At 42.1% G+C, this 21,597-nt stretch overlaps 1 protein-coding gene and 1 long non-coding RNA gene across 3 annotated transcripts; one reads left to right on the top strand and one right to left on the bottom strand.

Annotated features, from left to right (window-relative positions):
* The first annotated feature begins 2,583 nt into the window (after positions 1-2,583).
* On the top strand, positions 2,584-14,727 carry LOC127577347 (olfactomedin-4). Of its 2 annotated transcripts, none has more exons than XM_052028474.1 (5): positions 2,584-2,737; positions 3,450-3,596; positions 6,249-6,467; positions 7,986-8,142; positions 13,362-14,727. In XM_052028474.1, exons 2-5 carry the CDS (start codon positions 3,510-3,512, stop codon positions 14,168-14,170), a joined length of 1,272 nt encoding a protein of 423 aa, XP_051884434.1. In that variant the 5' UTR covers positions 2,584-2,737; positions 3,450-3,509; the 3' UTR covers positions 14,171-14,727. The 2 variants fall into 2 exon arrangements, with proteins under 2 accessions (XP_051884434.1, XP_051884433.1); XM_052028473.1 differs by lacking the exon at positions 2,584-2,737 and adding an exon at positions 3,263-3,367.
* Positions 14,728-17,064: 2,337 nt separating this feature from the next.
* LOC127577090 (uncharacterized) lies at positions 17,065-21,378 on the bottom strand. The gene is made up of 3 exons (XR_007957321.1): positions 21,343-21,378; positions 19,236-19,354; positions 17,065-17,183 (listed from the first exon to the last, which is right to left on the bottom strand). It is a non-coding gene; the product is annotated as an uncharacterized LOC127577090 (long non-coding RNA).
* Between the last annotated feature and the right edge of the window lie 219 nt (positions 21,379-21,597).

Here is a 21,597-nt window from a genome sequence, read left to right on the forward strand (position 1 = left end):
TGTGTCAAATACCAGAGCAGTCTACTAGTTCCTTCCAAAATCGCTTTGACAGAGACCACATATTCCACAATAAGAGGAACAATGGCTAAAAATAAAATACTGCACAATCTGAATTGACCTTACAAGTTGTCATTGATTGTAACCGCATCCTACACAAACTGTTGACTAGCAAATTAAAATTCTCCATATTGTTAAGTAACCTTTGACTCTGCAATATCTTTGTTCTATGTTTTATGCCAAATCAGCATTAACCCCAATGTCCCAATACCAGCACCTTAATGTTAGTGTCCACAATTATATTGTCTCATTAACTGGAAAGTAGCTTAAAAAAGATAGACTTATTAACAATACTCAACAATACTCAAAAAAGATTTTATTTTACAAATTTGATCAGATTTTCTGAAGCCACTATGGTAGTGGATGGTGGAGGCCTTTACTTAGACTTACATAAGGCAAGAGGCTTCCATGTAAGGCTGAATAGTCAGGTATTAGTGATAATATGGCTGAAAGACTGGGAGCAGAAATTAGTTATAGAAAGATAGATACCAGTTTGGAAACTGATCCTCACCGGTGTCCAGCAGGAATCAATGATGGGAATGTTACTCTTTAATATTTTCATTCATGTTCTTGACCTTTGTCAGTTTTGCAGAATGAACGGTGCCAGGGTGAGGAACCACACGTTCTTCAGGTGGATCCTGTGCTGCCGTTGAGCTGGTAATTTAGATGCATTGCCAGTGCATCACTGATCCTTACTCTTAATAGAAAGGACCTATTTACATCTTTTGCCAATAAACCACACCTCAAAGCTCCCAGTGCCCTTCAGGGACAATGAAACTTGGTGACTGTTATAAGAAATAGACCAGCCAACTTATGCACAGCAAGCTCCCATAAACAATAATGAGATAATGACCAGATAATCTATTTCACTCATGTTAGTTGAGGTGTACAAACCCAGAGGACATAGGTTTAGGGTAAGAGGCAGAGGGTTTAGAGAGGATCAGAGGAAGAACTTTTTTCACCCAAAGTGTGGCTGGAATCTGGAATGCCTGGGTCGGTGCTGAGTAGCTCTAATAACATTTGGATAATAACACTGGTCCAATAACACTGGTCAGTAGCTCTAATAACATTTAAAAAATATCTAAAGGAGCCCTTGGATCGCCAAGATATCGAAGCCAATGGTGCAAGTACATCTAAATGGAATTAGTATTGATAAGTTAATGGTTGACATGGATATTGTAAGCCGAAGGGCCTGTTTTGTACTATATTATTCCATGACTCCATCAGTATCAGTCAGGAGGCAACAAGGAGAACTCCTCTGGTTCTCCTACAAGATAAGTGAGAGAGCCATGATGTTATCCCAATTTTAAGTTCCCACTCCTGCCTGCTGCAAAATCACACAGTGCCACAGATTAATTCTGTTAAAACGTGTTTATTAGCAGTATACTGCCAGGGAGAATTCTCCTGACTCTCATGTAGAGTCTTTATCGGAGGTCTCCCCAATACAGAGGGGCTGACATCAATTTATACAGTTCTTGTCACACACACTTAATGAATGCGGCTTCAAGAGCTTCGATCAGGCTCCTGAGATTCAAAGACAGACATCGCACTCATTGTTCAGTATAATTGATTTACAATCAAGAGATTCAAAGACAGGTATCACACTCATTGTTTAGGACAAACCTCACACTTACAGTTTAATACAACCATCACCCTTATTGTTTAGTATAATTGGCTTGCAATGAAGTTCCGGACACCGTAATTACCACCTAGTCCTGAGTCAGGGGTTTGCTTGCGTGGTATTTTTTTCATTAGTTATATGTACAGTCACAATTTCTTAACCCTTTGCTTCCTCAATGGGGGCTGGGGTTAAGATCGAAAATAGCACCTGTGACAGTGTAGAACTTATCCAAGTGACAAAACTGAGTGATCCTGCTCCATCCGGGGGCTCACACTGTTTCTCTTTCCAGAAGTGCCAAGTACTTCCAGCATTTTCTATCTTTATTGACATTTGGAGTATTGTGCACAGTTCTGGTCACCACACTACAGGATGTGTCGCAATAGAGAGAGTGCAGAGGAGACTCACCTGGAACAGAGGGCTGCAGTTATAAGGAGAGATTGGAGAGGCTCACTGGATCATTGGAGGCAGAATATTACAGCACAGTACAGGCCCTTCGGCCCACAATGTTGTGCCGACATTTTATCCTACTCTAAGATCTATCTAATGCTTCCCTCCCATTTCTCTATCATTCATGTGTGTATCTAAGAGTCTCTTAAATGTCCCTAATGAACGTATAATAAAATTATGTGGGGCATAGACAGAGTAGATAGTCAGAATCTCTTTCTCAGGGCAAGGGAGTCTAGAACTGGAGTACACAGGTTTAAGGGGAGAAATTTAAAGGATACAGCAGGCACAGTCGTGTAGCAGGTAGTGTAACGCAATAACAGCGCCAACGACCCGTGTTCGATTCGGGCCGCTGTCTGTAAGGAGTTTGTAGGTTCTCCCCGTGCCTGCGTGGGTTTCCTCCGGGTGCTCCGGTTTCCTCCCACATTCCAAAGACCTACGGGTCAGGAAGCTGTGGGTGTGCTTTGTCGGCGCTGGAAGCGTGGTGACACTTGCGGGCTGCCCCCAGAACACTCTACGCAAAAAGCTGTATTTCACTGTGTGTTTTGATGTACAGATATCTTACCGACACCTTTCTCAAGAGTGGTGACCATCTGGAACGAGCTGTCAGAGGAGGTAGATACAGTTGTAACATTTAAAAGGCACTCGGACAGGTAACTGAACAGAAAAGGCGTGGAGGGAAAACCTGTCTAATGCGGGCAAATGGCATTGGCATGGATAAGCTTCAGGGTTGGCACGGACGAGATGGGCCGAAAGGACCCGTTCCTGTGCTGCACGTTTCTATCAACTCCCTCGGCACTGCACTTAAAAGAGTTTCCAGGGTGGGGTTCGAGGGGTTTTATTCACCCGGTTAATGTGTGGCCGGACATGTGCCGCATGTGTCACAGAGCCGTTTGCCCAGACTGCCATCGGCAAACAAATCGGAGTCAGTGACACAGAAAGCGAACTGCACCGAATCCAACCGGCATGAAGCAGGGAGTCTTAAGACCTCAGGTTGTCCCGGGTTGTGTGCCTGGGCTCAGGGAAGGTGCTGGAGGAGAAAGTGGGCTTTAAATACTTGTCTCCCCACTGCAGAAAACGGGACATCTCCTCCCGCAAACCCTCAGCACTCCAGTGCCACAGATCAATCCCCGCCCCTTTTGCTTAAATACTGGGAACTCCAGCTTTGGCAGCGCGGGTTACACCATGGCTCTGCTCACTCTGGCTGGGACACTCGGCTTCCTTTTACTGAGCACCCCTCCTCCGGTAAGTCGCCCATTTCCCAGTCCTTCACGCAGTCGATTGCAACAAGCATTCACGGAGGTTCTGACCTGTCACCATTCAACAGGTGGGCGGCGATTTCCAGAGTGGGGCTCGAGTGGCGAAGAGGTGTTACTGCGAGCTGGAGATGTCGGACGGAGCCTTCCCCTGGCCGCGGTTTGAGCAGCTGTATTCGCTCAGCGGGAACTGCAGCCAGAAGCTGAACGTCGAGCAGGTGAGCACGTCACTAACCCCCGGCGCCTGGAACCGTGGCCGCCCGTCCGCACTCCAGTGCACCCAGTGCCGGTGTGGGGTCAAAAATCGCCAACATTAACAGGGAGAACAATTATTGTCCCAGTAGGGTAACGATTCCTCGACTGTAGTTCCCCGCGGCAAGAGTGGGTGTAAAACACTCCATATAACACTGGGGTACAGTGCTGGTGAGCACAGAATTGTCACTGTATAACACTGGGGTACAGTGCTGGTGAGCACAGAATTGTCACTGTATAACACTGGGGTACAGTGCTGGTAGGCAGAGAATTGTCACTGTATAACATTGGGGTACAGTGCTGGTGAGCACAGAATTGTCACTGTATAACACTGGGGTACAGTGCTGGTGGGCACAGAATTGTCACTGTATAACATTGGGGTACAGTCCTGGTGGGCACAGAATTGTCACTGTATAACACTGGGGTACAGTCCAGGTGAGCACATAATTGTTACTGTAACACTGGGGTACAGTACTGGTAGGGACAGGTCTGTCACTGTAACATTGTGGTACAATACTGGTGAGGACAGATCTGTCACTGCATAACACTGGGGTACAGTATTGGTGGATATAGATCTGTGATGATAATAATGCGGTATAGTATTGGCTAGAAAAGGCCAGACAATTTATAACTGTGTTTCAGTACTCATGGTGCAGTTCTGTTGCTGTTGAACACTGGGGTACAGCATTGGTGTGCACAGTCCAGTCACTGTATAGCACTGGTGCATGGTGATATTTTACAGAGCTTGTACAGGTGTGATGGGCTGTAAGATTCCCTACCAGGTTTTACATTTGTTGTGGGCAGACACTTGTACATGAACCTGAGGATACTCAGACAATACTAGTTCAGCCAAGGACAGTGGGTTTTAATGTGGAGAGGGAGGAAATGTGACCATCATCCTGCCCAAGGGAAGTGGGAAGTGCTTCCCTCTGAGAGAAAGAAGCAAACTGACAGGTTTCTTCAAAACAGATCACATGAATGCCTTAGTCACATTTAGAGTTCTCCTCTGCCCCAAGGGATTCACAAGGTGTTGGTGGCTGTTTTTTTGATGGGGTTATTCAAATAAAAATCCTTTCTTCTCATCAATCAGAGAAAGCTTCAAGTGCTTTTAACATGAGCATGGTAGATGTTGAAGATAATATATTGCAGTTGGTGGAAATTTGAAATAAAACAGTAAATTTTGGAAATACTCAGCAGGTCAGGCAGTAGCTATGGAGGGAGGACATTTAACATTTGCAAGTCAGTGTCCTTTCATCAATTAATAAATTTGGAAACAATCTTCTGGCTTTTCAGGATTATATGAGTGGAGAGACAGGGGCCAGTGAGCAGGCAGTGTGTGAAGCAGGGAGGGGCAAATGAGGGCAGTGAGGGGAGCAGTGAGGGGGCAGCTAGAGGGCAGCACATGGAGGAGTGAGGGGGCAGTGAGTGCAGGGAGGTGTCAGTGAGGGGGCAGTGAGTGCAGGGAGGTGTCAGTGAGGGGGCAGTGAGTGCAGGGAGGTGTCAGGGAGGGAGCAGTGAGAAGCCAGTGAGTGAAGTAATGGGAATTATGGCTTTATAAATATATGTAAAAATATCAGCATCTGGTTACATACAGTTAAAATAAAACATGTTTCTTGTGAGTGACATTTGCATCTGGAGCCACACACACAAAATGCTGGAGGAACTCAGCAGGTCAGGCAGCATCTACGGAGGGAAATAAACAGTCGTCGTTTTGAGCCAAGAACCTTCATCAGGACTGGAAAGGAAGAGGGCAGAAGCCAGAATAAGGTCAGGGGAGGGGGAGGAACACAGGCTGGCAGGGGATAGGTGAGTCCAGGTGAGAGGGGGAAGGTAGGTGGGGTGGAGGGATAAAAGCGAGTGATGTAAGAAGCTGAGGGGTGATAGCTAGAAGAGGCAAAGGGCTAAAGAAGGAATCCAGTAGGAGGACAGTAGACCAAGGAATAAACGGAAGGAGATAGGGAATGGATGGGCAGGTCATGAGGGCAGGGGAGGGGAAAGAGAAGGAGTGAGGGGGACCAGGAATGAGGGAAAATGATGGGAAGGGAGGAAAAAAGGGGGGCGGAAGGTGGGAGGGGTTACAGGAAGTTAAGAAAAATCGATGTTGAGAAATCAGGCTGGAGACTACCAAGGTGGAATATGAGGTGTTGCAACCTGCGTCTGGCCTCAGTGTGGCAGTAGAGGAGGCCATGGATAGACACACCGGTTTGGGAGTGGGATGTGGAATTGAAGTGGCTGGCCACTGGGACATCCTTGCTTTTGTTGTGGACAGAGGAAACGTGCTTGACGAAGCGGTCACCCAATCTGCGTCGGGTCTCACCGATGTAGACCCGGATGCAATAAATGACACCCTCAGATTCACAGGTGAAGCGGTGCCTCAGCTGGAAGGACTGTCTAGGGCCCCGAATAGTGGTGAGAGAGGAGGTGTAGGGACAGGTGTAGCACTTAGTACAATTTTTAGGGTCCTGAATGGTGGTGAGGGAGGAGATATATTTGGACGTGGGATGGATTGTTAATGTTGCTGTTGCACACCACCGGATTTGCCCCGTTTTGTGCATTAAGCAGCTGGTACATTGTCTCAAATTTGTAACAGAAAAATATATTTTCTATTCAACTGATAGTTCAAGGAACCCATTGATATTATTGCTGACGTGAAGCAAAGACTGCAGGAGCTTGTGCAGCGGATTAATGCACTTGAAGAAGAATATGATGGTGATCTGTACAGTATTGTCTCATTTCGGATAATAGAGATCGAATCCGCTGAGCTGACTGACTTACTTAACCAACTTCAAGAAATGAAATCCAAGAACCAAGGGATTATGGATGATCTTGTTGTGAAGGTAAGCCACATACAGTGCTGGTGCACAAGATAAGGGAGTCAGAGTAAATGGGCCGTTTTCAGGCTGGAAGGATGTAACTAGTGGGGTGTCCCAAGGATCAGTTCTAGGCCCTCAATTATTTATGGTTTATATTAATGCCTGAAGAAGAATAGTCACCTTTAAGGCAGTCCAAAGGAGATTCTCGGGGCTAACTCCTGGGATGAGTGATTGTCCTATGATGAGCTGCTAAAGAATTTTGATCTATATTCTTTGGAGTTCAGAAGAATCTTATTGAAACTTATAAGGTTCTCAGGGGACATGACAGTGTAGAAATTTTCACTAATAGGAGACACTTGAGCAAGGGGACATAGTTACAGGACAAGGAAGTTGGACATTTAAAACTGAGGTGCTTAGGAACTTCTTGTGGGGGTGATGAATTGCTGGATTTCTCTACCCCCATGGGTTGTAGGTACAAGATCATTGGGGGCATTTAAAGAAGAAGTGGAAAAAAGTTTTGAAAAACCAAGGAATTGAGAGCTAAGGGGATTGGCACAAAAGAGAAAATGAGGCCAGTGCACATCAGCCATGCTCATGTTGACTGGTGGGGCAGACTTGAGGGACCCAGTAGTCTACCCCTGCTCCTGGTTCCTTGTGTTCTTGTGTAACTGATGTTAGTGGGTTGGTTGGAATTGCTGCTTGTGAAAGTATTGGTTAAAAAATATAGAGTCTGAGTTTGTGCAGAACCACTCTTGTCTGATCTATTGGAATGTTCTTGTAGCTTATTTTATTAAGCCTGTTATTAAATGTATTGAAAATTCAAAATTGCAGATGCTGGGAAATCTGAAATAAAATCAGAAAATGCTGGAAATGCTCAGTAGGTCAGGCAGCAACTGTGGAGAGAGAAACAGAGTTAATGTTTCAGTTTGATGACCCTTCATCATAATTTTGGACTTACATATATTGCGGGATATACAATCCAGGCATGTCCCTCTTTTGATTAAATGAAAAACATATTAAGATCTTTTGGAAAACCATATCTATCAGTATCATTATCTCCGCTTTAAATATGATTATGATAATGAGTTTTCTTTATTTTTCTGTTCCCTGCTGGAATTTAGTCCCTTGGGCGTCCTCACCACCAGAACATTGCCCATATAGTTATCATAATGTCTTAGAAGATTATCACCGCAGGCTGGAGAACCAATCTTGCCCTCTGCACTTAAAACTGTATGCATATTTCTGGTAAGGAGTCACTGACAGTAATTAGGAGCTGGAATCCTGGTAATTTCATCTTCTGATTGTTGCACCGCCAAAGAAAATTGAAGTTGGCCCAAATTAGAAATCAAATCCAGGACCTTTCTGGACTATGTGAATTACGGGAGACACTCAATGAGGTATCAGGAATATCTGATAGCGCCATTTATCCAACACATTTTTATATTTTTGTCTGTTGGCTACCACCTTTCATAGAGCTTGGGTTGGAAAAAGGTGCTACAAAAAGAAACAAGTTCTTTCTTGTATTCTTTCTTTGTCCAACAGGTGCAAAATATTACCAACGAAGTGGATGAATTAGAGAGATACGACCGACTTAAAGTAGTACAAGAGCACAGAAAAAGCATGATCCTGAAAAGGAGTCTGTCTTCTTGCCAGAGTGCACTGTTAGTAACACCGACACCCCCTGTCACTGCACATCCAGGTGGGTACCATGTGTCAGCTGTACTTCAGTTGGTAACACACTTGACTAGGTTGATTTAGAAGATTGTGTTCAAACTGCAGACCAGAGGCTTGAGTACAAAATCTCAGCTGATGCTCTGGTAGGAATGAGGGAGTGCTGCACTGCTCCACGATCAGTATTTCAGTTCAGAGGCCACTCTCTTCCATTGGGATGTAAAGGATCTCGTCCAGCACTGGTATCCTGGATACCATTTATCTCTCAATAAATATCAGTAAAAAAATGGATGATATTATTATCACTGTACTATTTGAGTTTGCTGTGTACAAGTTGGCTGGTGCATTTCTTACAACCATGACCTGCCTTCAAAAAGTACCTTATTGGCAGTAAAATGTCTTGAGACCAAGAAAGGGGCAAGACCAAACTTCTCTTTGTTTCCTACTCTAACATGTGCCCTAGTCACTTGTCACCACACAGACAAGGAGGAAAACATACCTGCTGTTTCCTTTCCCAGTCAAGGAAAACCTGGTTGCAATGAAATTGCAAACTGGTTGCCAAATGCCAACAATCAATTTGGTTGCTTTAATTTTTTTTAGATGACAGAGTCTGGAAACTTCAAAGGTAAATAGACTGTCAGAAGCAAAAAAAATGTGTATCTGTTTCAAAATGGACCCCAGCTAACCTTTACATGATATTCAGGAGTGAGTTACTAGATAGCATGGTGCCCAGCATTAGTGGAGCCAGGCTCGGTTCTTGAAAATGCTGTCCTTGGTAACGTAAAGACAAGGAGATGCTTGGGTCATCATGTCAGTTTTTTTTATAGAAACTATGCCAAACTTCCCCTGACCTAGCATGTCAAGTATCAGTTGTTACATGACAAGTTGTTACATGGTAGGAATTCCAAATCAATTCCAAGGGAGATTTTTCTCCAGTGGTTTAATCACCCTTTTGTTTCTTCTATTGTTGTTCTTTTCCATTCACACAATTCTCCTCTGAGAATACTGTGAATGGAATTTCAATCAAACAAGGAAATTGCCAGGTGGAGGCGATGGCTATACAGGTACAACAGTCTGGTAGATCTTTTATTGCATTAACAATGTTGAGGTCATGAGTTGCTGAATAATAGAAGTACAACAAATCAGGATGTTAGGATACAGAATGTTAGGATAGAGGATGAGGTATATAGGAACATGTCTAAGATAGTATGTAGTGAAGATGGTAAGAAGGATAGACAGGTGAAAAGTCAGGATAATCTGCTGAACAATAGAAGTACAACAAAATCAATAGCAGATACAGGACTAAACGTACTATATTTAAATGCACGTAGCATTAGGAATAAAGTAGATGACCTAGTGGCACAACTACAGGTTAATAAATACGACATTGTGGCAATCACCGAGTCATGGCTTTATGATGGATGTGATTGGGAACTGAATGTCCAGGGGTACACAGTGTATAGGAAGGATAGGCGGGTAGGCAGAGGGGGAGGTGTGGCCATGATGGTTAGTAGTGATATAAAATCAATAGAAAGGAAGGACATTGGGTCAGAGGAGGTGGAATCCTTATGGGTGGAGCTAAGAAATAGCAAGGGTAAAAGGACAATAGTAGCAGTCATATATAGGCCCCTATTAGCAGTCAGGAAGTGGACGATAAGTTGCAGTTTGAGATAGAAAAAGCATGCCAGAGTGACAATGTGAAGATAATTATGGGGGATTTTAACATGAAGGTGGACTGGGAAATCCAGCAAGGCGGTAGAACTCAGGAGAGTGAGTTTGTGGAATGTCTAAGGGACGTTTTTCTGGAGCAATTTGTTGATGAGCCCACCAGGGGATAGGCTGTTTTGGATTGGGTGCTGTGTAATGAACCAGAGGTGATTAGGGAACTAAAGGTAAAGGAACCACTGGCATCACAATATGACTGAGTTCAGTTTCAAGTTTGAGAAGGAGAAGCTGATAACTGGTGTATCGATATTTCAGTGGAACAAAGGAAATTACAATGGTATGAGAGAAGAGTTGGCCCAAATTGATTGGAAGAGTAAGCTAGCTGGAGGGACGGCGGAGAAGAAATGGAAGGAATTTCTACAGGAAATAAGGAAAATGCAGGATAGATATATTCCAAGCAAAAAGGTGGTTTTGAATGGAAAAAAGGCACAAATGTGGATAACGAGAGAGGTGAAGGCTAAAATAAAAGCAAAAGGGGTGGCATACAAAGTAGCAAAAATTAGTGGGAAAACAGAAGACTGGGAAGCTTTTAAAAACCTGCAGAGAGAAACTAAGAAAGTCATTAGGAAAGAAAAGATGAATTATGAAAGGAAGTTGGCGGATAACATTCGAAAGGATACTAAGAGTTTTTTTAAATACAGAAGGAGTAAAAGAGAGACACAGGTTGATATGGGACCAATTGATAACGGTGCAGGAGCTATTATAATGGACGACAGAGAGATGGCAGAGGAATTGAATGAATATTTTGCATCGGTCTTCACCGTGGAGAACATCAGCAATGCGCTGGTTAGTCAGGAGTCTCACGAAATGGAACTGACTTCAGTTAAGATTACTAGGGAGAAGGTGCTAGGAAAACTAAATGGGCTAAAGACTGATAAGTCTCCTGGACCAGATGAGGTGCATCCCCAGGTTCAGAAGGAGGTGGCTTTAGAGATAGCGGAGGCATTGGTGATAATTTTCCAGGAATCGATAGATTCCAGCATGGTTCTGGAGGACTGGAGGGTCGCAAATGTAGTTCCGCTGTATAAGAAAGGAGGAAGGCAGCATAAAGGAAATTACAGACCTATTAGTCTGACGTCAGTGGTGGTAAAGTTATTGGAATTTATCCTCAAGGATGGGGTTACGGAATACCTAGAGGTGCAGAGCAGGATAGGTCCTAGCCAACATGGTTTTGTGAAGGGAAGACCCTGCCTGACCAACCTATTGGAATTTTTTGAAGAAATCACAGGTAGGGTGGATAAGGGAGAGGCAGTAGATGTTGTGTATTTAGACTTTCAAAAGGCCTTCGATAAGGTGCCTCACAAGAGACTGATTAATAAGATGAGAGGTCATGGAATTACAGGTAGGATAACAGAATGGGTGGAGCATTGGCTGGTTGATAGGAAGCAAAGAGTGGAAATAAAAGGATCTAGTTCTGGTTGGCTACCGGTTACTAGTGGTGTGCCGCAGGGGTCGGTGTTGGGGCCGCTCCTTTTTACCTTGTACATTAACGATTTGGATGATGGAATAAATGGTTTCATGGCTAAGTTTGCAGATGACACCAAGATAGGTGGAGGAGTAGGGAGTATTGAGGAGATAGGAAGGTTGCAGAGAGACCTAGACAGTTTAGGAGAATGGGCAAGGAAATGGCAGATGAGATTCAATGTTGACAAACGTGCAGTTGTACACTTTGGAAGCAGAAATAAGCGGGCAGATTATTATCTAGAAGGAGAGAAAATTCAAAGTACGGAAGTACAAAGGGACTTGGGGGTACTCGTGCAGGATACCTTAAAGGTTAACCACCAGGTCAGATTGGTGTAAAGAAAGCGAATGCTATGTTGGTATTCATTTCGAGAGGTATAGTGTATAAAAGTAAGAAAGTGTTGATGAGGCTCCACGGGGCACTAGTGAGGCCTCATTTGGAATATTGTGCGCAGTTTTGGGCCCCACATCTTAGGAAGGATGTGCTGACGTTGGAGAGGGTTCAGAGGAGATTTACGAGGATGATTCCAGGAATGAAAGGGCTTACGTATGATGAGCGTTTGTCGGCTCTTGGACTGTACTCACTGGAGTACAGAAGAATGAGAGGGGACCTCATAGCGACATTTAAAATGTTGATAGGAAAGGACAGAGTAGATGCGGCTAGGCTGTTTCCCTTGGTGGGTGAGTCCAGGACCAGAGAGCACAATCTTAGAATTAGGGGGTACAGTTTCAAAACAGAGATGAGGAGAAATTTCTTTAGCCAGAGGGTGGTGAATTTGTGGAACTCCTTGCCACGTACAGCAGTGGAGGCGAGATCAGTGGGGGCGTTCAAGGAGGAGATAGATAGATATCTAAATAGTCAGGATATCAAGGGATATGGGGATAAGGCCGGAAATTGGGATTAGAATAGGTTCCCCCCCCCATTCCCCATTTCTTTTTTTCCCTTTTCCTTGGAGCAGACTCGATGGGCCAAATGGCCTGCTTCTGCTCCCTTGTCTTGTGATCTTGTGATGAGTTCAATCTCATCATGGGAAGTTGTGAAATTAACTTCAATAATGTTGTAGGTTGGCACCAGAAAAAATTGGGAAGTGATCATGCTAATTTCCATTCTGACTTGCATACCCCATGCTATTGTGGTTCATCTGTTTTGTCAGTGTTCAAATCGCAAGAAGAAAAACAAAAAGAATCTTCACAGTAAAGTCGTCTCAGTAATTCAGGATGAAAACAATAATAAGGAAGGCACTTTAAATAATAAGTAGGCCCTGCCACACAACTGTCAAGTATCATTAAGCTCTTATCCAAGGAATTGTTCTCGTTCATGCTGTTAATAAGAGACAAATCAGCAAAGTAGTTCCTAATTATAATCAATGATTCATCTGGACATGGCCAGTGAATGTGGACGCTGGCCACAGGGAAGATTGAACTTTGCTGAAGCGTCTTTAATGGTTATTCTATTCACTACTTGGGGTTACACTAAAAGATTGCTCATTTGAGTGAGATACAATGGAACTGTACTTCAGTAACAGTTGGCATCAGAGAAGAAAAGGCATTATGTAGGATTTGGAAGGGAAAGGTCTTATATAGTTTCTGGCTGGTTTTGAACAATCAGCAAATACTTGGAAAACATTTTCAGCTTGAGAGAAAGTAGAGCCTCATTCCCATATGCACAGAGTGAGCACTCCTTGTATCAGTGAAAATATCATAGGAAAATAAAACTGAACAGGAGTAGAACCGAAAAGCAGAGGTTATATAAAATTTTTCATAAGTTTGCTTAAGTCACACTCAAAGGTTTGTGCATAGACCTACTCTCTGCTATAAAAGAATACAGAAATACTGAAGGGGTACAAAAAATCAAGTGGCTATAACAATCAGGAATGACTGAAGGCTGGGGCTATATTCCCCGCAAGAGAGAAGACTGAGTGAATTGGCAGAGGGTTTGATTCCACAAAAGATGAAAGGACTTGATTAGAAAACGTCAATGAGACTTTGAGTCTCTCTTGTTTTAAATAAGTTGTGTAGCCACTGTAAAGTAACAGGGTTTCTTGTTTTTTTTTGTCACAGGTTCTTGTTCATTTGGAAAATTAGTGGGAGTTTCTCACCCAAAGAGTTCAATGCTCAATCATTATGGGTCATCCTACCGATATGGTTCTTGGGGAATGGACCCATGGCCGGCTCTTGGAAAAGAGGATCAATACTGGCTGACGATTCTGTCTAGTAGTAATAGATATGGGAATAAGATCCGTGTTTTCAGTTCTTATAGAAAATTTCTCACCCACAGTGGTGCTGTTGATGTGACTTTTAAAACCCATAATGCTCAAGGCTCTGGTGGGACAATGTATAAAGATGCTTACTATTACAACTGCTACAATTTGGATCAGCTCTGCAGGTTTGATATGACCACACAGGAGATTTTGTCTGTCAAACTGCCTTATGCTGGTTTTAATGACAAGTTTCCATACTGCACAGCTTCTTCCTGTTATGGGTACTCGGACATGGATCTGGCAACAGATGAAAATGGGCTCTGGGTACTTTATGCAACTGAGCTAAATTATGGAAACCTGGTCATCAGTCAGCTCAATGCAACTGACATGTCATTACTCAAAAGCTGGAACACCACTCTGTACAAACGATCAGCAACCAATGCCTTTTTGGTGTGTGGCATTGTGTATGCCACCAGATATGTGAGCTCTGAGGTTGAAGAGATATTTTATATGTTTGACACGACCACTGGAGTTGAGCAGAATAATTTAGCTATCCAGTTCCGAAAAGTCTCACCTGGCATCCAGTACATTAACTACAACCCGCGAGATAAATTGCTGTATGTGTATAGCGATGCCTATGTTGTTAGTTACAGTTTATTCTTTTCATAAACTGTACTGAGATTTATGAGACTAATGCAATGAGAGGAAACATGTCCTAATCTAGCTAGCAGCAGGAAATAATATGAATTAAAATGTTTTGGACTGCTTTCTAAGAGTGTACCTGGCAATTCTTTGGAGCAGCTTTGTGGAAAAACAAGCAAATGAATTACTTCAAAATTTGTTTTAAAACTTTATGTACTACTTTGCATCAGTTTTCAGATTGGTATTTGTATCAAAAATGCCTAACAATGATAAAATCTCAGCTTGTATATTTTGAGAAATAATATTAGATTTTGCAAATGATCTATTACTACCTGTTGCTTTGAATGTGATACAAAATGCAGGGTACAAGTAGGAAAGCAAACTGAGATCGAAAACACAAGGTTTATGGCATTTGGCATAACTGGTTATATCTTGGACACTGTATTTTGTCATTTGAAAGCTTCACTGAAGCCTTCCTTTCAACCAACTACATTAAAGGTTTGCTGCTTAATCATCATTATTCTGTCTTATGGAGAATTTATAAGTTGTTAAACCATGTTTCTAAAAAGCATTTAAATATTAAAATCTATAACAATTTGGAAAATTATTACTGTGGCAAGCAATTTTTTTTAGCTTTGTGCCTGTGCTCTAATTATCTGCCTATTACTTTTCCAACAATCCAGAGGCAATGTTGGCATCTATATCACTCTTAAGTTTTCCCGTGGCTGTTGAATGATTACTTGATTTCTTCCCCCCCCCCCCACTTGCTTTCATTGATACTTACACTGTTATCATCCAAACCAGTTCATTTCATTCTCCATCGCTGAAAGAATATGAAATGTATTATATGTTGAAGAGTAGCTTGCGACAGATCCCAATAGCCAGCACTACTTGACTGACTGCATCGACAATCATAAATGTTTACTTGTCTTTTGGCTCACTTTCCCTCAATGAAGCTCACTTTGGGAAATGTGGGAAGCTGTTAAGCTTTGTGAACAAACCATAGGGAGTCAGCCAAAACAACTTTCAGAATGGTGCGCAAAGGAGTTAGAAAAAAAGACATCAATTAAAACAGTATAAAAGCACACAAAAGAGTTTAAACCATGATTATTTCCTATTAGCATTATTCAAATTAAAACTGGATCATTCCAGAGACAAAAGCCACTAAAATTTGCACATTTCATTGGTAACCCAAATATTTCCAAGCTGTTTCTGCATGGATGATCGTAAATCTCTGAACCAAGCTATAATCTTTCTGCTTAGAGATTTACGTAGCATCCTAAATTTTTTTGCTTCCTACTTGCAGTGCAAGTAGAGGTAGTAGTTACTAGAGGTAGAGGGTGCAGGAGCAAAGGTGTGGAAACAAGGAGGAGGTGCAGCTAGGATGGAAGGATCAAGGTTCCCAGTCTTGCTTTCACACTGCCCTGTCAAATCTCCCAAATAATAATGGTGACTTTGATGCCCGAGGAGGGAGCAGCTATTGGTACCCTCTTCTTTTACCAGGAGTCCAATTGAGCAGAGGCCACGACTGAGTAAGGAGGGAGCAGCTATTGGTACCCTCTTCTTTTACCAGGAGTCCAATTGAGCAGAGGCCACGACTGAGTAAAACAAAATCTTTTTATTGGAATATATCAATAGATTAGGAGGCTTCATTCTGTATGTCACAGTGAAATAAGACCAAGTCAATTCAAACCAGATAATTATACATTCTGCGTTTCTCTTCCAGTAAACTCTTCGGGAAAAGCAAATTCTTCAGATTACTAGCAATACATAACATTTTACTATGGCCCATATTATGGAGAGGAAGAAAGACCGAGCCCAGTTAAGCCAAGTAAAACTTAAAAGGGAATACTGACCTACTGCAATAGATTGTACTGATACACTGCTGATAGTAATCAGTCCAGCCCATAATGATAGCGGATACATCCCCACAGTATTGTATCTTTAATAGTACCATTAGGTAATGCAGGAGTTGAACTATCATTTGGAATTCAGCGGCAAATCCGCGTCTCACTGCCCCTCATCCAATGATTTAGATCAGGATTTATTTCCAAAATTTCAATTTAAATGGTTTTCCCTCTGAAATTACATCAAAAGAGTGGTGTACCAGGGCATAAGAGGTTTCTCTGAAAACCTCTTCCCTTATCATGATCAGGTATTCATCTGTTTCTTTAAAACTGGATGATTATCTGTTGAAATAGTAGGAGGACATTCAAATAAGCAACAGAATGTTCAAATGGTCATAAATGGTAATAACTCACTTTGCATTTTCAGGCCTCTAATCCTTCAAACTTGAACATTTATTTCCTGTGCAGCAGTTACACAGTTATACACTTGTCTCGTTTATCTAGGCTGTACCTTCCACCGTTCACTAACATTTACAATAAAGGCTGACAGAAGTGACAACTGACCGAAGTATCACATCTCTAAGCTCTTTCATGTTGCTGCTTCCATATTCAAATAGAGAGCTTTCAGAAGAACATCCTTTATTGGTGGCAATAACTCTCAACAAAATGGCAGTGTCTGTTACGCCACATGATACACTGAGATCCTAAGGGTGTACTTATATGTTACAGGAAGGAAGTACTGATGGGGTAATCAGCCATGGCAGGTAATGCTTAAAACTCCAAAATAGGTTAATGAATATTCGTGAACATCCTATTTTTGATGATTTGTGAGATTGATTCTTTCCACCAAATTGCACCATTCCACATATTGCACTGAATTTTCATTGCTATGGACAGTAGTTCCAGAATCAGTTTTATTATCACTGACTTACATGACGTAAAATTTGTTGCGAATCATCAGGATTCAGCCCTTTAAGTGAATGCAATTCCTGTTCTTGCATGCCTGGGCTGTGAGTCTTTGACTCACTGAGTGCCAGATGGTGCCACATCTGTCAGTTGAGCCAAATGGAGATCAACAGTAGAGCCAGGTTTTGACATGATTCCCCAGCATTGTGAAGGGGAAATCACTACACGGATATTGCACCAGGACAGACTGGGCATGGGATCAGAGACTTCATTGATTTCATGTGGATCTGGAAGGATAAGTGAAGATGTTCATTACTATTTTCCTTTAAAAGCAAGAATTTTTAATTTAATTAACTTTATTTAAAATAATGATTTTATAAAAGTATTCATTATAATTTTAATAGGTGTTAAATGTTTCTGAATGTCAGAGGTGTTCAAAGACTGTTAACTAACTTACAGCCATGACAGGCTACAAAGCTCTGTACCTTGGCTTCACTTTCTATCAAAGCAAGTAAGGACTGTAGGAGTGGGGCTTCTGCACTACAATTTCTGAGGTCAGGTTATTATCTGGACTTCATCGCCCATTTCAAGTTGCAGTGGGCCAGCAGATTGGATCTCCACATCTGTCCCAGGTAAGTGGTGGTTTGCTGGGACCATGGGCAATGATTCCAGGCAGTGGTTGGCCTTCCAAGGTCCAGTACAATATATTCTACAAGCTTTTTCATGTATTTTTGTATTTTGCTCCAGTCATCCACAGTATTAATTATACTCTCCACTGTCACAATTTGATATCGGCAGTAATTGTAATTTGTTGTTTAGCACCAACTCTTCTAGGATAATAAATCTCATCTTTTATCAATCAAACTACCCTCAAGACATAATCACTGTTTATGGGTTCATATCCAGCTTGCCCTGGCCCAACCATCTACAGCATTTCATCCATGACTTTAACTTCTGCCATAAGGTCAGAAGGACAGGTCTTTGCTGATGATTGCACAGTGTTCACTCCATTTGCACCTCCGTGTCCAGATGAAGCAAGACCTGGATAAAGTTCATGATTAAGCTGGTAAGTACCATTTAACATTTGTGTTACGCAACTGTCAGGCAACAATTGTCTCCAACAAAAGAAAGTCAAACCAAGTACCTACCGCCCATCGCAGTTCTTATACAGTTCTGATCAAAATCATTATTAGTATCCTTCTTATCCTGCCTACTGCTTCTGAAATGGTTGCTCACAGCAAGCTCTTCCGATGCCTGTCCACTCTTAGCCAGTTGGATACAACAGCATTTGCTTGGTTCAATGCTCATCTATTCAGTAATAGGCAGAGAATCTCCCATCATAGCTTCTGTACCCAAACTCACACTGTTGCATCAGGCATTCTCCAAGAACTTTCCTTGGTCGCCTTCTATTTCACACTGTTGCTTCCCCTTGGCGTTATCATCCAAAACACACTATCAGTTTCCACATGTAGGCTAAAACCTTTGTTCCATTCAGGTTTGATTACTTCATTATATTAACTATCCTTCCTCTTTCTCTCAAAAAACTTGGTCATCCAAAAACATGCTCCCTAAATCCTAACCCAAATAAGACCCAATTACACATTAGCCTGTGCTTGCTAACCCGCGCTGGCTTTTGATTAGGCACTGCGATGATCTTAATATTCACTTTCATGTTTTCAAATGCCACCACGGCTTCACCCGACTTAACCTCTAATTTCCTCCAGCCCGTTATTTCTCTAATTCTAGATGTGTTCATCTGAATTTAACCACCGCAACTATCAAGAACCCAAGTTACAAAGTTCATACTGAAAACTTCTTGAGAACTGCTTAAACAGTGGCTGCAAAAGTAGGGCAAGGGAATAAGTATTCATCACTGAGTGACTCACCTCTTGACTTTCTAAAGTCATACTACCATCTACAAGCCACATTGAGAATGTGATTGAATACTCTCCACTTTCCTGACTGGCACTCTTGCAGCTCAGCACTTGATTGGCATCCCCTCCATTCACTCCCTTGTACAGTTTTGGTTTTACAAAATTAATATGTAGAAAGTTAGATTCTGGATTAATTGGTAGGAATATAGTTAGAAAGATTGAGGTATTCGTTGCATAAAATATTAACTTTGTAATGCATTAGTAACAGTCAAGATAGGATAAGCTGCATGGATCACTATGAAAACAATTTACCTAACACAGCGTATCAGGCATCAATAAATTATTGGGATGCATGATCACTAAAGGAAATACAAGCACAGGTCACTTCCATTACACTGTTTACTCAGTGCGAAGTAAAATATGCTCTTCCTATTGATTGAGAATTGTTTACTCCTATGAAATTACTTTAACAGCTTCAGATCCTGCAGCAAATCTGGTCACAGATTCCACGCCAATAGCTTCTGCTCAAAGCTTCCAAAAATCACGATGCACTTTAGTACCAAGGTCGCTGGGAAGAAGAACAGCTATAAAACAGAATTAACCATTATGACTTACCAAAATAGACATAAAGGCAATGCTAATTATGCTTAGATTAAGATGCAATTCAATGATAAATGTGGACAACAGCCACAGAGGACAGATGGTCACTGTACTGTATAGTTTGATAAGGGGGCTTCAAATAGCCTTAGCAGCCATCAGAAATTATTTGCAAGGCTTCTCACTCCCAATCAATATCTAACATCCTCCACATACACCCCCCACCCCTTGTGCATTTGTGGATATCAGGGCAGCTGCCACTTTAGTTTTGCATCCCACTCGGACCTATATGTCTGTGGCTTCTGTGCTAACGAAGTCTAACTTAAGCTTGAGGAGCAGCACCTCACCTTCTATCTGGGCAAAATGCAGCCTTCCAGACTCAATACTGAATTTAACCCCTTCAGGCAAGTCAATGTCTCTGTTCGCATCAGAACTGGGTAGTTCGCTGTGGATATTGGCTTAGTATTTTCTCACTCCATCAGAATGGCATTTCCTACAATTCTGTGTTTCACAGTTTTTACATTCCTTGGTTTGTGTTCTCTAATTTCCCCCATTAAAAACTACCACCCAGATAACTCCATCACAGCTTATCACCACGGCAAACCTCGCTTCATCCTATCAGAGATATTTTCTCTGTCCTATCCATCCCCACCTCCACAATTCCAAAACTTATCTTTTTCTCCCTTTTCTAGCTTCAACAAAGGATCTTCAACCTTAAACATTAACTGTTTTCCAACATGCGCATCATTTTGATTTTCAGCATTTGCAGTAGTCTGCTCTCTGCTGCACAATCTCGCCATCCTATGGGATGGCTTCTGCTATCCCAATAACATGAGCAGCTGTTGATCAAGAGCATGAAGGGCAAGTAAAGGAAAGGAGGTAAGTAAAGAAATGGAGGAGACAACCAATGCCCAGCTGGGCACTACACTCTCACAGGCTGCAGAAGTCCAGGCAGGATGGATAAAAGACAACTGGAAGGTGAAGGTAAGGCCATCTCTGCTCTATCAAACAAGTCCTGGTACCTGCTCTGTCCCATTTTGTACCATTGTTCCATGTTTCCAGGTCAGACCCACTTGTAGACCTGCCAGCACCTACTCTAACCAAAATGCACCTCCCTAATAAGAGGTCTAAACTAGCTTTTAGTACTTAATTCAGGTTTAACTGGAACAGCCACTCACTAGATTGGCTTCCCCTTGCCCCAGTACAGTTAACATGGACTGGTTGCAGGCAGAATGAAAGTTACATGCCATCTGTAATGAAATGAATGGATATAGGGCAATTGTGCTCCTAACTGGCCCATTTGCAGGCCAGTTTTCAAATCCAGACATACAAACTTAAAACATTAGTTCTTAGGATGCATCACTAGTAAAGCTCGGCATTAACTGCTTATTCCTAATTACCCATGGGGGGGGGGGGGGGGGGGAGGTGTAGCTGTCTTCTTAAATCATTATAGTTAATGTGGTGAATGTACTCTCACAATGCTGCAGATAGAGGGTTCTAGGACACTCATCCAATAATTGAGAAGAACTGGTGATATATCCGAAGCAAGGTGATATATAATGGCACCTGCCACCAACATCTTTCTCAGGTGGCAGAGTCATGGGTTTGGGAGATGCTTTCTAAGATAAGTGAATTACTGCATTTCACCTTTTAGATGGTATAGATACCACAATCATGATGTGCTGGTTGTGGAGTCAGTGGATGAATAACGGAGTGCATAAGCTACTGATGTACCTGCATCATACCTGCCAAATTCTTACAAAATATTAATGATTCATGCTATTCTTTTAATGTATGTGATTCCTCTTTCTTTTCAATCAAAAAAACCCAATAAACTTTCAACATTGTCTAAAGGGTTGGTGACATTGTTTTCTAAATTATGTTAATATAATCTGCTGCACCAAAGTAAGCACAAAGTGAAGATTGTAAACTAGAAACAACAGTGATACTGTGAAAAAAAACTCAACACAAGTACCTGAATGGACTGGACAAACTTCTAAATCGATTGCTGTTGAAGGTGACAGAAAAAAATATATAAATTAACAAGTTTATCTGGCAGCAATTTCAAGGAACAAGCTTTAATGAGACTTACAGAGTATTGACTGGGATGGGTTTCTGGTCATAATTGCTGACTGATGGCTCTGATTGAAGATACCACTGAAAAGAATGTGCAACAGACACCTTAAATATCACTAGGGGATTTGTATAGCAAGAGAACAAGAAGGGAGGA

Source organism: Pristis pectinata, chromosome 13 (genome assembly GCF_009764475.1).
Source record: "Pristis pectinata isolate sPriPec2 chromosome 13, sPriPec2.1.pri, whole genome shotgun sequence".
In the NCBI taxonomy this organism is placed as follows: domain Eukaryota; kingdom Metazoa; phylum Chordata; class Chondrichthyes; order Rhinopristiformes; family Pristidae; genus Pristis; species Pristis pectinata.

Coding starts and splice junctions, on each gene's coding strand:
- LOC127577347 (XM_052028473.1), top strand. CDS start 3,308: ATGGCTCTGCTCACTCTGGCTGGGACACTCGGCTTCCTTTTACTGAGC. Junction 3,368..3,449: donor TACTGAGCACCCCTCCTCCG/GTAAGTCGCCCA, acceptor ACCATTCAACAG/GTGGGCGGCGATTTCCAGAG. Junction 6,468..7,985: donor TGGATGATCTTGTTGTGAAG/GTAAGCCACATA, acceptor TTTGTCCAACAG/GTGCAAAATATTACCAACGA.